The sequence below is a fragment of the Schistocerca nitens genome, chromosome 9 (assembly GCF_023898315.1).
Source record: "Schistocerca nitens isolate TAMUIC-IGC-003100 chromosome 9, iqSchNite1.1, whole genome shotgun sequence".
Taxonomy (NCBI): Eukaryota; Metazoa; Arthropoda; class Insecta; order Orthoptera; family Acrididae; genus Schistocerca; species Schistocerca nitens.
This window is the reverse complement of record NC_064622.1, coordinates 93,818,519-93,835,034: the sequence shown is the minus strand read 5'-3', so window position 1 is coordinate 93,835,034 and position 16,516 is coordinate 93,818,519. Positions and strand designations below refer to the sequence as shown.

At 43.8% G+C, this 16,516-nt stretch overlaps 1 protein-coding gene across 1 annotated transcript in view; it reads left to right on the top strand.

The window, feature by feature from the left end:
* Window positions 1-16,516, top strand: part of LOC126203671 (uncharacterized) — a 50,509-nt gene extending 33,993 nt beyond the window's left edge. Inside the window, exon 3 of the mRNA XM_049938036.1 lies at window positions 16,017-16,516. Coding sequence (XP_049793993.1) covers window positions 16,017-16,048 — 32 coding nt within the window. The 3' untranslated portion in view covers window positions 16,049-16,516. The remainder of the gene's footprint in view (window positions 1-16,016) is intronic.

Here is a 16,516-nt window from a genome sequence, read left to right as displayed (position 1 = left end):
GTGTGTAGGCTTTAATGTGCTCTGTGTAGCTGGTGTTGAAATGGATAATGGGCGTGAAATGGATAAAGGGCACGAACTGAATTTGTTGAAAGAACTGGAGATGTATACACATTACAGAAAATACGAAGACGAAATACTAAATGAAAAACTTGAAAGTCAGTCGATGAATTTCTTCAGATGCTTCGACAATATACTTAAATAAAAGCAGTAACACACAGAAATAAATACCATTGTAAAATAGATGCAAGGAAATTGTTATCCATATTATTAAGATAAATACCTTCGGCACATAAGCATATCTGTGGAGGATCTGTAACATTATATCTCTCAACTACAACTAAAAACATCTTTGTAGCTGTTTGTTTATGTAAGTTATTCTCGATGTGTACTGTGCACTGAAAGTTGTGAGTGATATTTAACATGTATGAGACTCTGCACAAATGGACCATAAGAAAACTGTAGGTCTTCCAAATTTCGCCACTAACTTCATGAAAATCGATAACTAATAAAAATTGGGCGCTTTTTATATGTTGCAGTAAAGTCAACAAAAAAGCAGAATCTCACAGATCGAAACATGACGATAAAATGGCATAATACAAAGAAATACACAACTGGAAGGTAGCAAACGAGGTACTGACGGAATTAAAGCTGTGAGGACGGATCGTGAGTCGTGCTTGGGTAGTTCAGATGGTAGAGCACTTGCTCGCGAAAGGCAAAGGTCCCGAGTTCGAGTCTCGGTCCGGCACATAGTTTTAATCTGCCAGGAAGTTTCAAATACGCAACTGAAAATAGGAATCTTTCCTGAAACGCATAGTATAAAGCATAAATAAAATAAAATCGTGGCTGGTAGCAGAAAGTTATTTGTAAGGAAACCGATTGTTTTCACAATCTCAGGGTTTCAAAAACGCCATTTATAATGGACAACATCAGATTAACGTATCTGTATTGCCTCCTCAGAAACGGAATGCAGTTATGTAGTTTCAAGGTTAAAACAAGACATTTGACTGAGAACATAAGACACAATTCGTAATATAGACGCTAGTGATATGCAGAGTGTTTCAAGTAATCGTTTTTCTCTGTGACTTACACAGTAACATGTTTAAAGAATATTAATGCGGACAGATATACATGTGCTTATTTACTCTTTCTGCGGATTGATCAGCATAGTTTATTCAGTTTAATTTCAGAGAGTTACAGCAAAGAGCTGTAATATTTTAAATTATTCTGTCACTTAGCTGAAGTATTTAAACCAACTATGTACAAATCAGTTTAAATCAAATGTCCGTCAATAGTAGCTAGGGAGCCGGTAACTTTGAAAGTAGTATGGGGTGGGGTCGTATGCAACATGCTCACATTGCCATTTGACGCAGCAAGAAACTCGTGAGGATTTTATTGAACTGACAAGGCACGAAACCTTTCATAGACACAGCCTATGACTACCACGTGGCTAGCTTCAAACTCGAAACACTGAAGCGGTGCAAGCAGAAGTTAGGTCGTAACTCCGCCAACAAAGTCAATCATTCTGCAGTGACACTATTAACAAACTGGTCTTTCTTTGATAGAAATATGTTCGTCTCCAGGGTGAGTATGTTCAGAAATAAATATGTAGACATGAAGAATGAATGTGCAGAATGTTAATAATGTTTGTTTTATTTAAAGAGCCTTAAGAAATTTCACATAAAAATTCGGAGACATTACTTTTCAGCATGACCTCGTATGTATACAGGGGCACCGATGACAATACCCTTGTCTCTGTCGAACACTCGCCGTCGAGGACAACGTACCGGGTCCTATAACTTAAGTATTCGATACACTCACCTGGAAACCTATTCCGTGTGCTCCTACCTTCGTCAACAGCCTTCAGTAGGGCATCGAGTCAGGTGTATCCTGGAAATCAAGGAACATGGAATCTGATTGTTGCCCTTCAACAATGGTTCGCAGGATATCATGTGAGAAAAGCGCAATCTGAGTTTTGCACGAGTTACGTTCTCTAAATCCGTGCTAATTTGTGGACATAAGTTTTTTCCGTCGGAAGGAAATTTATTATATTCGAACTGAGAATATGACGAAGAATTCTACAACAAACCAATGTTAATAATATTGGTCTGTAATCTTGCGGGTCTGTTCTTTTACTCTTCTTGGCCGGCCGGTGTGGCCGTGCGGTTCTAGGCGCTTCAGTCTGGAACCGCGTGACCGCTACGGTCGCAGGTTCGAATCCTGCCTCGGGCATGGATGTGTGTGATGTCCTTAGGTTAGTTAGGTTTAAGTAGTTCTAAGTTCTAGGGGACTGATGACCACAGATGTTAAGTCCCATAGTGCTCAGAGCCATTTGAACCATTTTTTTACTCTTCTTGCATATAGGAGTCACCTGTGCTTTTTTCCAGTTGTTTGGGCTTTGCGTAGGGCGAGAGATTCGTAATAAATACAAATTCAGCATAGTTTGTAATTCACATTTGATGCAGTCCGTATGACTACGAAAAATATCTGTAACAACTAGCTTAATGACACTTGTAATGTGTTCTAATGAACAACTGTGGATGCCGAATAAAATTTTTATTTGCCACGCCAACGGACCACCGCCAATTACAGATGGCCAAATGTTTAAAACTATTGTTGAGTACCAGTTATGAGAACATAAGGACTTGCTTAACGATAACGATAACCGTTAAAAATACTCGTCGACATGCCGCCACTACTTCGTAAAGATAATGTACCGTTCACTAAACCACACTTGGTGAATATTAATTCTCCTGCACTAAAATATATGTGCAGCGTGTGCAGATGTGCAAGCAGGCCGACAGCGTGATCACCTCCACGTGCCTAGTTCCAAACTTTCTGGAGCCTTTTTTGGGAGAGGGGTCATCAGTCCTCTGAATGGTTTGATGCGGACCGACACGACTTCTTCTCATGGGCCAAGCTCTTCATCTCAGAGTAGCACTTTCACTCTGACGTCCTCAATTATTTGCTGGATGAATTTCAATCTCTGTCTTCCCAAACAGATTTTACCTTACGTTTTCAACTCCCTATAGTACCATAGAAATACTACCACTCTATCACCTCTTCCTGTCAGTGTTTTCCATACGTTCCTTCCTCCGCCGGTTCTGCGGAGAACCTCCTCATTTGTTATCGCATCAGTTCACCTGATTTTTAACATCTTTCTATAGAACCACGTCTGAAATGCATCATTTCTCTTCTTTCCCGATTTTCCCACAATCTACGAGTCATTTCCATGCATTATTCTGCTCCAAACGTACACTGTCAGCAATTTATTCCTGAAATTTAGACTTCTGTTTGAAACTACTTGAGTTCTTTTTCCGACGAATACCCTCTTCGCCTATGGTAGTCAGCTTCCCGTATCCTCCTCGCTTCGGCCGACATGTCTCCTTTTGCTTCGAATTTAGCAGAGTTCCTTTCCTGAGTGTACTACATGGTCCGTAATTTCGACGACAAATTTACCCTTAATCTCATTTCTGCAATTTCTCACTAATTTTTTCTTAGCTCGTAATGCTTCATTATTCAAAATTGTTGAAAATTCTTGTAAAATGACTCAGTGGTCCCTCTGTTTCAAAAGTAAGTGCCCCATAATTGCCACCTCGTAGGTAGAGTTCCAGTTCAGTAACTCAGAAAATCACTGAAAAAACTTGGCCTCTAGCGTGCTACCAAAATCCCCTTTGGCACAGCGGCTTCCACTTCAGTCACTGTCTACCTAGCAAACGGGAGAGCAGCAAACTCTAACGAGGTCCTCCGACCGTCTGGGCCAATGTTATTTCCCACGCTTCTGCTGAACGCTTTCGTGTGTCATCGCTTTGACCAACTACTGCTGATAATCCAGGCAACAAAGCAGCATCATAAAACAGACCCAAGACAGAAAGTCTCTGCTTCTTTTCGAATTAAAAACATCATTTGCAAGAATGTGGTTTTTGGTAGAAGATATTTGATATATGTGGCTTATCAGGTTGACGTGTTGCGGCACTATGAAAATACGAGGTGCGGCTAGAAAAAAAACCGGACTGATGCTGGAAAAAACATTTATTTACAATTATTTACAATTTCATGTTATCTCCTTCAATGTACTCTCCTCCTTGGTCTCTACACCGCTCCATACGAATTTTCCACTGTTCATGGCAATGCTGCAGATCATTTTAGATAAGTCCATACATTACTTCCGTAGCTTTTTCTTTTACTGCTTCAACAGTCTCAAATCTAGTTCCTTTCAAAGCTGACTTGACTTTAGGGAAAAGAAAAAAGTCACAGGGGGCCAAATCAGGTGAGTAGGGTGGATGATCTAAGATGGGAATGTTGTGTTTTGCCAAAAACGTCTTCACTGACAACGCACTGTGAGCTGGGGCATTGTCTTGGTGAAGGATCCATGACTTTTTTCTCCACAAATCGTTCCGTTTTCTCCGTACTCGCTCACGTAGGGTAGCCAGGACGCTAATGTAGTAATGCTGATTCACTGTTTGTCCCTATGGTACCCAATCAATGTGCACAATCCCTTTGATGTCAGTTTTTGCTGACAATGGTCTGCCAGTGCGAGTGTCATCACTGGTGTCTTCGCGGCCATCTTTAAATCGTTTAAACCACTCAAACACTTGTGTTCGCGATAAACAATCATCGCCGTACACTTGTTGTAACATTACAAACGTTTCACTTACAGATTTTCCTAGTTTGAAACAAAATTTGATGTTAACACGCTGTTCTTTCTGTACGCTCAACATTTTCCGACGCACAGACAAAACGTCAACTACTTAAAACAGACGCCACGGGCAGACTGAGTGCAGGAGGCAGATGAAACTCGAGCAGTAGGCGGAGCGAGAGTCACGTGACAGGCCACGCGACTTTCAGCCTTATTGCATTCGTTTTATTGTTTCACCAGTACTAGTCCGGTTTTTTTCTAGCCATACCTCGTATCTATATAATAAGGTTATTTTATCAGCAAGCAAGTACGCCAACTTTTTCACCAATGGGTCTCTGCATTACGTACTGCTTATACCAACATGGTTCGGCAGCTACTGTAGGTGAATTATTTCCGAAGTTGCTTTGTTCATTTAAGACATCTCAGTATCTGTATACCAAGGGCTTTACTATTCTTTTCGATTTTACTCGTAAGGAACTAGACTACTCATCGAGCCCATACATACTAGAATTCTGTAGACTTGTTTACTATCGTTATTGTAATAGGTACCGAGGAGGGTTGTCCTTATTCTGTTCAGTCAGAAAAATAGTCGAATCCTTCTGAGACATACTAAATTTTGGGACCGTACGAGAACAACCTATGGCCAGAGCGACTCAGTTTTGGTAGCGTAGAAAGTATTGATCCTTTACTAATTTGTCCATGATATAGTGAATTACGTAGGTTGGAACTTAAATAGTGGCAACACTGCTGTGGAGACATAATGCAATGGAATCTACTATTGTCGCTGATAGCACACGTTGTTGACATACCTACCTTACCTCCGAGCAAATGGACTCTCCCGTCCCAAGTCACCGACGTGCGCACAATCGAGGGAAACACAGTCACTTGTGAGCGAGCTGTCTAACTTAACGGTGACACTATGTTTTCGATACAGGAACAACGGAATTGGATCAAGACAGTGCCATCAATGTCTTCAAAGAGGCGTGCAGGGAATCGTGATTGCCGTACAGGACAGTGGCACGTTGGGTAAAAGCCTTCAACGAAGGTCGGCAAACTGTGGCAGACATGCATCGGGCAGGTCGTCCTAGCGTCTCTGAAGAAGAAGTGCATGCTGTTGCCGCGTTAGTGGACAGTGACCGACGCCATACGATTCGTGAGCTCGCACACGAAACCGGATTAACCCATACGACTGCGCTTCGTATCCTGAAGGAACGCCTGGGCATGCAAAAAATTGCATCATGTTGGGTTCCGCATGACTTGACGGAAATGCAGCGACGCTGCTCAGACGCACTTGGAGCGCTTTGAGCGCGAAGGAGAGGCTGTCTTACGCGTTATCGTACTACTGGATGAGACGTGGGCCACATCATACGAGCCAAAACTGAAACTCCAATCCAACGAATGACGCCATTATGCGTCGCCGCGAAAGTCGAAAAGAGCGTCAGAGCCCCAGGATCGTGAAAGTTATGGTGATTCTCGTGTACGACTGTGACGGTGTTATTCTAACTCATTACGTTCCTCCACGGCAGACCGTCAGTGCACAATTACTACCTGCGACCAGCTTTGCGAAAGAATCGGCGACCCTTTCTGCGCAACCCACCCATCCTTTTGCACTATAGTGCGCGGGCGCACACACCGCAAGCTGTGGCTGCTCTGTTCGGTCGATTGGACTGGGAAGTACTGTACCATCCACCATACTCCCCGGACTTACGTCCTTGTAACTTTGATTTGATTCCGAAGATGAAGGAACCACTTCGTGGGATTCGCTTCAGAACTATGCCAGAGATTCGACAGGCAGTAGACCGCTCCATTCGCACCATCAACAGAACAGGCTCTGCTAACGGCAGCTGTAACTGATCTGAGTACAGCTTGTCTTCATATTAAATGCGCCAACAGAAGTAAAACGATTCTCTGGTCTTAATCAAAATATCCACTTACCTAGCGCCTTCACAATATTGTTGCAGATTTCTCGAAAGCGTAACAGCAAACAGCAAGCACACAGCTGATAAGCCATAAAATCTCCAAGCAACATTCAAACTCTTACATACCACATTGTGGAATGCGGTAGTGCGTAATGATAAATCTTCTTTAAAAATTGTGATTGGAGGGAGTAACTCACAAAAATCAAAGTGACATTGCCACGTTACACCGCGAATGACAGTACACTATGCTCAGTGAAGCGAACTTTCTTACCATGGATTACACGTTCTCACATTCCAGTGGAAGGACCCCTCTAATCTATGATGCCTGTGGTGCAAAAATAACTGAACACTACACTTTAACCGCTGCATCTTACTTTTTGATGAGAGGGCAGAAGCAAATGTAAGGTGGAATCTGCCCTCTATTTTATATTGATGACGAATGTGGTAAAAAATTTAAAATTTATGTAGTATCTGAACTCCAGCCTAAGCTTTTAGGCTGGAGGTTTTGGTGTGTTGCAGAACAGCTGGAGCCTCCAATTTTAATTCAAACATCAGCCAACTACACTTACCTATAGCACAATATTAGATCGTTCCAATGAATTTCTCTTTCAGAACTCATTATAAACATGATTCTAGTATTTTTGTGTGGAATGTGCGTGTGTGTGCGTGTTTGTGTGTAGCTGTGTGTGTGTGTGTGTGTGTGTGTGTGTGTGATTGATAGTTGTTTTTGGGGTACTGTTACATTTCAATTTTTGTTGTTTTACGACTTAATCACTCTCGTTTCCAAAAAATTTCATTGCTAGTCTTACAACCCTGGCTGCCATGTGCTCAAATAAACATCATTATCATCATCAAAAACGTAGACGAAACCAATTAGATAAGCTTGTTAATGAATCTTCTGGACTAGATTAATTTTTCGAGCCGTATTTTCGCTTCCACTTTTCCAGGCATCTCTTTCTTGCTAGGTATCTCCTTACATTCCTCTCACTTCCGTTAGTAGGATTACTTCTTTTGTCAAATCTTTGCCTCTGTCTATCGGCTGATGATAGTTTGTAGATAATAACATACAAAGAAGGATAAAAAATATGTCCTAAAAGGATATTCGATTGTTGATACCTTTTTATTTTCATGAGTGACTTTCGGATTGCTTGTCTTAAAGGTGTTGCTTTCGAAACTTAGTATACTCTTCGGATCTGTGTATCTTTGCTAGCCACAAGTATTCCGTTGCAGTGCTGTGCATTATGTACATTTTTATTTATTTTTTCATGATAAAGATATTGAAAGAAACATGTGGTGCAGCGTACCACAGCATTTCTACCAAAGTAAAAACCTAATTTCATGTTTATGCTCATTTTAAGCCCCTTCAAACAACGGTTTAGATTCCTACAGAGAGGAATTCCGTAAGCCAACTACGTCAATTTATAACCATGTTGGTTGCTACTCGACTGAGTGACCTCGCTAAAATTTATAAACAGGTTTTTCAGAGACCACCACAAGCCTTTTTTTTTTTGTTACATTGCTTAAAGTGTTTTGATATTGGGACTTAATTTGACCTATGACCTCATCAGCAGGAAAAATACGATAGTACAGAAACGTTTAAGATGAATACACATAGATACGACGGCTTTTCTGGTGCGAAATGGAAACGACAGTGAAAATCCGATGAAGCGTGAGTCTTCTTGTTCTTCTTTCTGCAATTTCCTCTTCTTGTCACTAAGTGTCTGTCGAAGTCCTAATGTCCATGTATTCTTTGGTTATAGCCTTCTTTCTGTTAGTTGTTTGGACACGAACTTGTGACATCTGACCTTCTGTCTGTATTTCATCCATGTTGTTGCCAGTGGGCTAAAGGTGACTTCCTGTTGACCCTCTTTGGGAGTCGACTAGCCGATGTACTTCAGTTTCTTGGATTTCGTTTATGACGTTGGAGACATTCTTGATTAACAGTCAGTAGCCCATTCATGCTAAATGTCCATAAAACTTCAGCTTTCTTTTCCCTGCAATGAAAGTAAATCATTCTGTCAGGGTAAACAATTATTATGAAATTTTGAGTCTTCAAATACCGTCTTGAACATTTGATTGAAATACTTTCCACAGTATCTGTTGTACCATTTTTTCGATGTGAGTGACATTCGTGGTTAATGATGTCGCAACTACGTAGAGTGCTTCTGGAAGGATTGGTTACTAGTAGCGTTGTTTTGGGGAAAGTGATATCTACATCTACACCAACAAGATAGCTCTCCAGTTCACACATTCGTGCTTGGCTGAACTTGCGAACACTTCCAAACATCTTCTCTACTATTCCACTCTCGAATATCATATGGGAAAAATGAACACCTTTCTGTTAGAGCTCTGAAGTCTTTTATTTCATTAGGATGGTCATTTCTGCCCATGTAAGTGGCTATCTACTACATACGAGGGCCATTTGGAAAGTGAGGAACTATCAGTCGCTAAAGGGAAACAACTGTGAAAATCCGACGAGACTTTTCACAGATATTTTGGGCAGTGTCTCTATTATGTCCGTCGATCGCATCAAGACGCTCTTTTCAGTTGTGACCGCACTGTGAGCGAGTAAAGGTGCCTAGAGCAACGATGTCTCCCGCCAAGTAGGAGGGCCCGCTGAGAGGCTTCGCCTTAATGAATGCAGCCCACCTAACACAACTGCCACGCACTTCCTTCTTCATGGCAATTCTCAGCCGCACTCTGCAGGCGCAGTGAAGACGCTCCTGCAGCCTTTTCGATGGGAAGTGTTCGATCACCCACAACCCAGCCCTAATTGGCTCGTCCTGAGTATCATCTCTCTTTACATGAAACGCTGGATACGAAGACAACACTTGGGCACAGGCTACGCGCTATAGACCAGCGTAGAGAATTATCGGAGAGCACAGGCGGCTGCCTTCTATGACGATGGTGTTGGTAATTTGGTGTTGCGCTCAGACAAGTGTCTAAGTCGGAGCGGCGACTGCGTAGAGAAGTACCTGGAAGGTGTAGCTAAGTGTACAAAGAAAACAGTTTCGATTTTCACTGTGGTTTCTATTTCACGACCGATCGTTCCTTACTTTCAGAACAATCTTCGTATTTTATCATTTTCAGGAAGAGTTGATGAATTTAATTGCGTAAAAAAGATATTGCTGCAAAAAAAAAATCTTTCTTTCAGTGATTACCACCTCAACTTCGTATTGTATCCTTGGCAATCTCTATCCCGTTTAATGATCTACCATTCTTTGAACTTTTTTGACGTCCTCTGTCAATCCTCAATAGCAGTACACCAGAAGAGGACAGACAAGTGTAGTTTCTTTAATATGTTTGTTATACATTCTACAGGATCCAACCACATTAATGCGACCATCGTCTATGTTCGACGTAAAGTATCGCCTATTGTAGCCTATCGCGGTTGTGGTTTATCGTATCGCGACATTGCTGCTCGCGTTGGTCAAGATCCAATGACTGTTAGCAGACGGCACAGACGGCAGGTGCCAGCACTGGCTATGGACGGTATATAAAGAATGGCTGGAGAATCCGGAAAACAGCGCAGTCATGGTCGTATTGCGGAAACAGAGATTTATCTGACGTCCAGAAGGACCAATGGTGAAATCGTCTCCGAAACGGCTAATTATGTAAATTGTTCGCGTGCCACTGCGGTTAAAGTATATCGTGTATAGCAAAATAGCGCTATCCAAAAGCGACTCAGAAGCAACGGTAATGCATCACAGGCCATAGATGACAGGGGTGAATGGCGGCTGCGGATATGCGTACAGGCATATAACTGTTAAGCAACTGACCCTTCCAACTGGGCCCGCATCTCGTGGTCGTGCGGTAGCGTTCTCGCTTCCCACGCCCGGGTTCCCGGGTTCGATTCCCGGCGGGGTCAGGAATTTTCTCTGCCTCGTGATGGCTGGGTGTTGTGTGCTGTCCTTAGGTTAGTTAGGTTTACGTAGTTCTAAGTTCTAGGGGACTTATGACCACAGCAGTTGAGTCCCATAGTGCTCAGAGCCATTTTGAACCTTCCAACTGGGCTACTAAGAATGTCTCTCAACGAGCGTTGAGCAAACGTTGCTGCGTACGGGCCTTCGCAACAGGCGCCTGGTTCACGCGCCCATGATACACTACTGGCCATTATAAGTGCTACACCAAGAAGACGACGTGCTACAGACGCGAAATTTAGCCTACAGGAAGAAGATGCCGTGATATGCAAATGATTAGCTTTTCAGAGCATTCACACATGGTTGGCGCCGGTGGCGACACCTACAACGTGCTGACATGAGAAAAGTTTCCAACCGATTACTCATACACAAAAAGCAGTTGACCGGCGTTGCCTGGTAAGACGTTGTTGTGATGCCTCGTGTAAGGAGAATAAAGTCGTACCATCACGTTTCCGACTTTGATAAAGGACGGATCGTAGCCTATCGCGATTACGATTTATCGTATCGCGACACTGCTGCTCGCGTTGGTCCAGATACAATGACTGTTAGCAGAATATGGAATCGGTGGGTTCAGGAGGGCAATACGGAACTCCGTTCTGGATCCGAACAGCCTCGTATCACTAGCAGTCGAGATGACAGGCATCTTATCCGCATGGCTGTAACGGATCGTGCAGCCACGTCTCGATCCCTGAGTCAAGACAACAACCATCCGCACGAACAGTTCGACGACGTTTGCAGCAGCATGGACTATCAGCTCGGAGACCATGGGTGCGTTTACTCTTGACGCTGCATCACAGACAGGAACGCCTGCGATGGTATACTCAACGACGAACCTGGGTGACGAATGGCAAAAGGTCGTTTTTTCGGATGAATCCAGGTTCTGTTTACAGCATCATCGTGGTCGCATCCGTTTTTGGCGACATCGCGGTGAACGCACATTGGAAGCGTGTATTCGTCGTCGCCATACTGGCGTATCACCCAGCGTGATGGTATGGGGTACAATTGGTTAGACGTCTCGGTCACCTCTTGTTCGCATTGACGGCACTTTGAACAGTGGATGTTACATTTCAGATGTGTTACGACCCGTGGCTCTACCCTTCATTCGATCCCTGCGAAACCCTACATTGCAGCAGGATAATGCACAATGGCATGCTGCAGGTCCTGTACGGGCCTTTCTCGCTACAGTAAATGTTCGACTGCTGCCCTGACCAGCACATTCTCCAGATATCTCACCAATTCAAAACGTCTGGTCAATGGTTGCCGAGCAACTGGCTCGTCACAATACGCCAGTCACTACTCCTGATGAACTGTGTTGAAGCTGCATGGGCAGCTGTACCTGTACACGCCATCCAAGCTCTGTTTGACTCAATGCGCAGGCGTATCAAGGCCGTTATTACGGCCATAGGTGGTTATTCTGGGTAATGATTTCTCAGGATCTATGCACCCACAATGCGTGAAAACGTAATCACACGTCAGTTCTAGTATAGTATATTTGTCCAATGAACACCCGTTTATCATCTGCATTTCTTCTCGGTGGGGCAATTTTAATGGCCAGTAGTGTAATTGCTGTTCATTGGCAATGAAGCCTGAAATTTGCGCGCCAGTACCGGAACCGGCGGTCCACTGAGTGGCGACAGGTGTCCTTATCAGACGGCAGATTACCATTGGTGTGTACGGCGTGAAACGTCTGAAAACAAGCACCCTGCAACAATCGTCGGAAGGATCCAGGCTGGAGAAGGGAGCGTTATCGTCTGGGATATGTTTTCTTGGCATGCCCTGGGTGTTGTTGTTGTTGTGGTCTGCAGTCCTGAGACTGGTTTGATGCAGCTCTCCACGCTACTCTATCCTGTGCAAGCTTCTTCATCTCCCAGTACATCCTTCTGAATCAGCTTAGTGTATTCATCACTTGGTCCCCCTTATGATTGTTACCCTCAACGCTACCTTCCAATGCTAAATTTGTGATCCCTTGATGCCTCAGAACATGTCCTACTAACCGATCCCTTCTTTTTGTCAAGTTGTGCCACATATTCCTCTTCTCCCCAATTCTATTCAATACTTCATCATTAGTTACGTGATCTACCCATCTAATCTTCAGCATTCTTCTGTAGCACCACATTTCGAAACCTTCTATTCTCTTCTTGTCCAAACTATTTATCGTCCACGTTTCACTTCCATACATGGCTACATGCCATACAAATACTTTCAGAAACGACTTTCTGACACTTAATTCTATACTCAATGTTAACAAATTTCTCTTCTTCTGAAACGCTTTCCTTGCCATTGCCAGTCTACATTTGATATCCTCTCTACTTCGACCATCATCAGTTATTTTGCTCCCCAAATAGCAAAACACCTTTACTACTTTAAGTGTCTCATTTCCTAATCTAATTCCCTCAGCATCACCCGACTTAATTCGACTACGTTCCATTATCCTCGTTTTGCTTTTGTTGATGTTCATCTTATATCCTCCTCTCAAGACACTGTCCATTCCGTTCAACTGCTCTTCCAAGTCCTTTGCTGTCTCTGATAGAATTACAATGTCATCAGCGAACCTCAAAGTTTTTATTTCTTCTCCGTGGATTTTAATACCTACTCCGAACTTTCCTTTTGTTTCCTTTACTGCTTGCTCAATATACAGATTGAATAGCATCTGGGATAGTCTACAACCCTGTCTCACTTCCTTCCCAACAATTGCTTCCCTTTCATACCCCTCGACTCTTATAACTCCCATCTGCTTTCTGTACAAATTGTAAATAGCCAATCGATCCCTGTATTTTACCTCAGCCACCTTCAGAATTTGAAAGAGAGTATTCCAGTCAACATTGTCAAATCTTTCTCTAAGTCTACAAATGCTAGAAACGTAGGTTTGCGTTTCCTTAATCTTTCTGCTAAGATAAGTCGTAGGGTCAGTATTGCCTCACGTGTTCCAACATTTCTACGGAATCCAAACTGATCTTCCTCGAGGTCGGCTTCTATCAGTTTTTCCATTCGTCTGTAAAGAATTCGCGTTAGTATATTGCAGCTGTGACTTATTAAACTGATAGTTCGGTAATTTTCACATCTGTCAACACCTGCTTTCTTTGGTATTGGAATTATTATATTCTTCTGGAAATCTGAGGGTATTTCGCCTGTCTCACACATCTCGCTCACCAGATGGTAGAGTTTTGTCATGACTGGCTCTCCCAAGGCCGTCAGTAGTTCTAATGGAATGTTGTCTACTCCCAGGGCCTTGTTTCGACTCAGGTCTTTCAGTGCTCTGTCAAACTCTTCGCGCAGTATCGTATCTCCCATTTCATCTTCATCTACATCCTCTTCCATTTCCACAATATTGTCCTCAAGTACATCTCCCTTGTATAGACCCTCTATATACTCCTTGCACCTGGGTGGTTTCATGATTTTGGAAAGCACAATGGATCAAGACGATGTCCACTCCTTTTCCTCAGCATGATGGCATCTACCAGCACGACAATGCAACATGTCACACAGCTAACAGCCTACATACGTAGTCTGAAGAGCACGGGAATGAGTTTACTGTACTTCACTGGCCACCACTCTCCCCGGGCTTAAATCCAGTCGAGAGTCTGTGGGGCCACCTGGATCGGGGCACGGCTGGACATCCCTGACGGTGCCTTCCAGAACCTCACTGACTCTCTTTCTCAACGTTTCGCAGTGACGCTGCAAAAGGTGGTTAGTCGGACCTTTGACAAATGGTCACGTTAAAGTGTATGGACAGTGTGTCTTCCGTCAGTAAAACACACTGCTTATTTCCCCTTCCCCAGAGCATTTTCTATGTCGTGATTTCAAATAAAATTGTACTTAACTGTAATTCTTACGTTCTTAGCTGGATTTGACAACCTTTATACACTACTGGCCATTAAAATTGCTACACCAAGGAGAAATGCAGATGATAAACGGGTATTCATTGGACAAATATATTATACTAGAACTGACATGTAATTACATTTTCACGCAATTTGGGTGCATAGATCCTGAGAAATCAGTACCCAGAACAACCACCTATGGCCGTAATAACGGCCTTGATACGCCGGGGCATGGAGTCAAAGAGAGCTTGGATGGCGTTTACAGGTACAGCTGCCCATGCAGCTTCAACACAATATCACAGTTCATCAAGAGTAGTGACTGGCGTATTCTGACGAACCAGTTGCCCGGCCACTATTGACCAGACGTTTTCAGATGGTGAGAGATCTGTAGAATGCGCTGGCCAGGGCAGCAGTCGAACATTTTCTGTATCCAGAAAGGCCCGTACAGGTCCTGCAACATGCGGTCGTGCATTATCCTGCTGAAATGTAGGGTTTCACAGGGATCGAATGAAGGGTAGAGCCACGGGTCGAAACACATCTGAAATGTAACGTCCACTGTTCAAAGTGCCATCAGTGCGAACAAGAGGTGACCGAGACGTATAACCAATGGCACCCCATACCAACACGCCGGGTGATACGCCAGTATGGCGATGACGATTACACGCTTGCAATGTGCGTTCACCGCGATGTCGCCACACACGGATGCGACCATCATGATGCTGTAAACACAAACTGGATTCATCCGAAAAAATGTCGTTTTGCCATTCGTGCACCCAGATTCGTCGTTGAGTACGCCATCACAGGCGCTCCTGTCTCTGGTGCAGCGTCAAGGGTAACCGCAGCCGTGGTCTCCAAGCTGACAGTCCATGCTGCTGCAAACGTCGTCGAACTGTTCGTGCAGATGGTTGTTGTCTTGCAAACGTCCCCAATTGTTGACTCAGGGATCGAGACGTGGCTGCACGATCCGTTACAGCCATGCGGATAATATGTCTATCATCTCGACTGCTAGTGATACGAGGCCGTTGGGATCCAGCACGGCGTTCGGTATTACCCTCCTGAACCCACCGATTCCATATTCTGCTAACAGTCATTGGATCTCGGCCGACGAGAGCAGCAATGTCGTGATACGATAAACCGCAATCGCGATAGGCTACAGTCCGACCTTTATCAAAATCGGAAACGTGATGGTACGCGTATCTCCTCCTTACACGAGGCATCACAACAACATTTCACCAGGCAACGCCGGTCAACTGCCGTTTGTGTATGAGAAATCGGTTGGAGACTTTCCTCATGTCAGAGCGTTATAGGTGTCGCCATCGGCGCCAACCTTGTGTGAATGTTCTAAAAAGCTAATCATTTGCATATCACAGCATTTTCTTCCTGTCTGTTAAATTTCGCGTCTGGAGCACGTCATCTTCGTGGTGTAGCAATTTTAATGGCCAGTAGTGTATTTCTTGATTTTTTGTGGAAGCCGATTTAAACAGAATCTGTTTCGCACTAGCGTAGAGAAACTTACACCTTTTATTGGTTAGAGTGAACTACCACTTTTTGCACATCATTTTGTAATTCTTTTTGATCTTCAGATTTTACTAGACAGTAAACGATATCGTCATCTTTTTATAAATATTTCAGATTATTGTAAAGGCTTTTGGCAATTTTTATGGACTGTTTGTAATCTGTTATAATGCTGGGTAAAACTCTCTCTTTTCTTCTGTTTCAGATGATACAAGAAACATCGACAGAGTGACGTAATGAACCACCACAAAGATGATTCTGCGAGAGCTCGGCTGGGAGGGATTACTGGAAAATGAAATCCGGGACAGACCCGGAGTGCCCACTCGTTTCAAAAAACGCGGCAGGGGAGACGTCGGCGGACGCAAATAGGAGGAGACGGCGCGGCTGCCCTTTGGGCGTGGCCTCTGCCGGGCGGGGAGCAACAAGCCGTTCCCAGGCCTGCGTCACTTCCGGTTGCCACCACCCGGCGTAGGACACGGGCGCGGGGCAGCCGCGCCGTACGCTTTTATTTGTGTTTGCCGACTTCGCCTGTGCTGTGCTTTCTGGACCGAGCGCGGAACACCGGACCTCTCCCGGATTTTATTTTCCAGTAATCGATTCGCACCACTGATGTACTCTTCGTATCGACCGCACAGTACTGTAATGTTTTTCTGTTGATCTGAAGTGTCGCACAAGTAAAGATTGTCTGATGTGGAAAAATCTTAA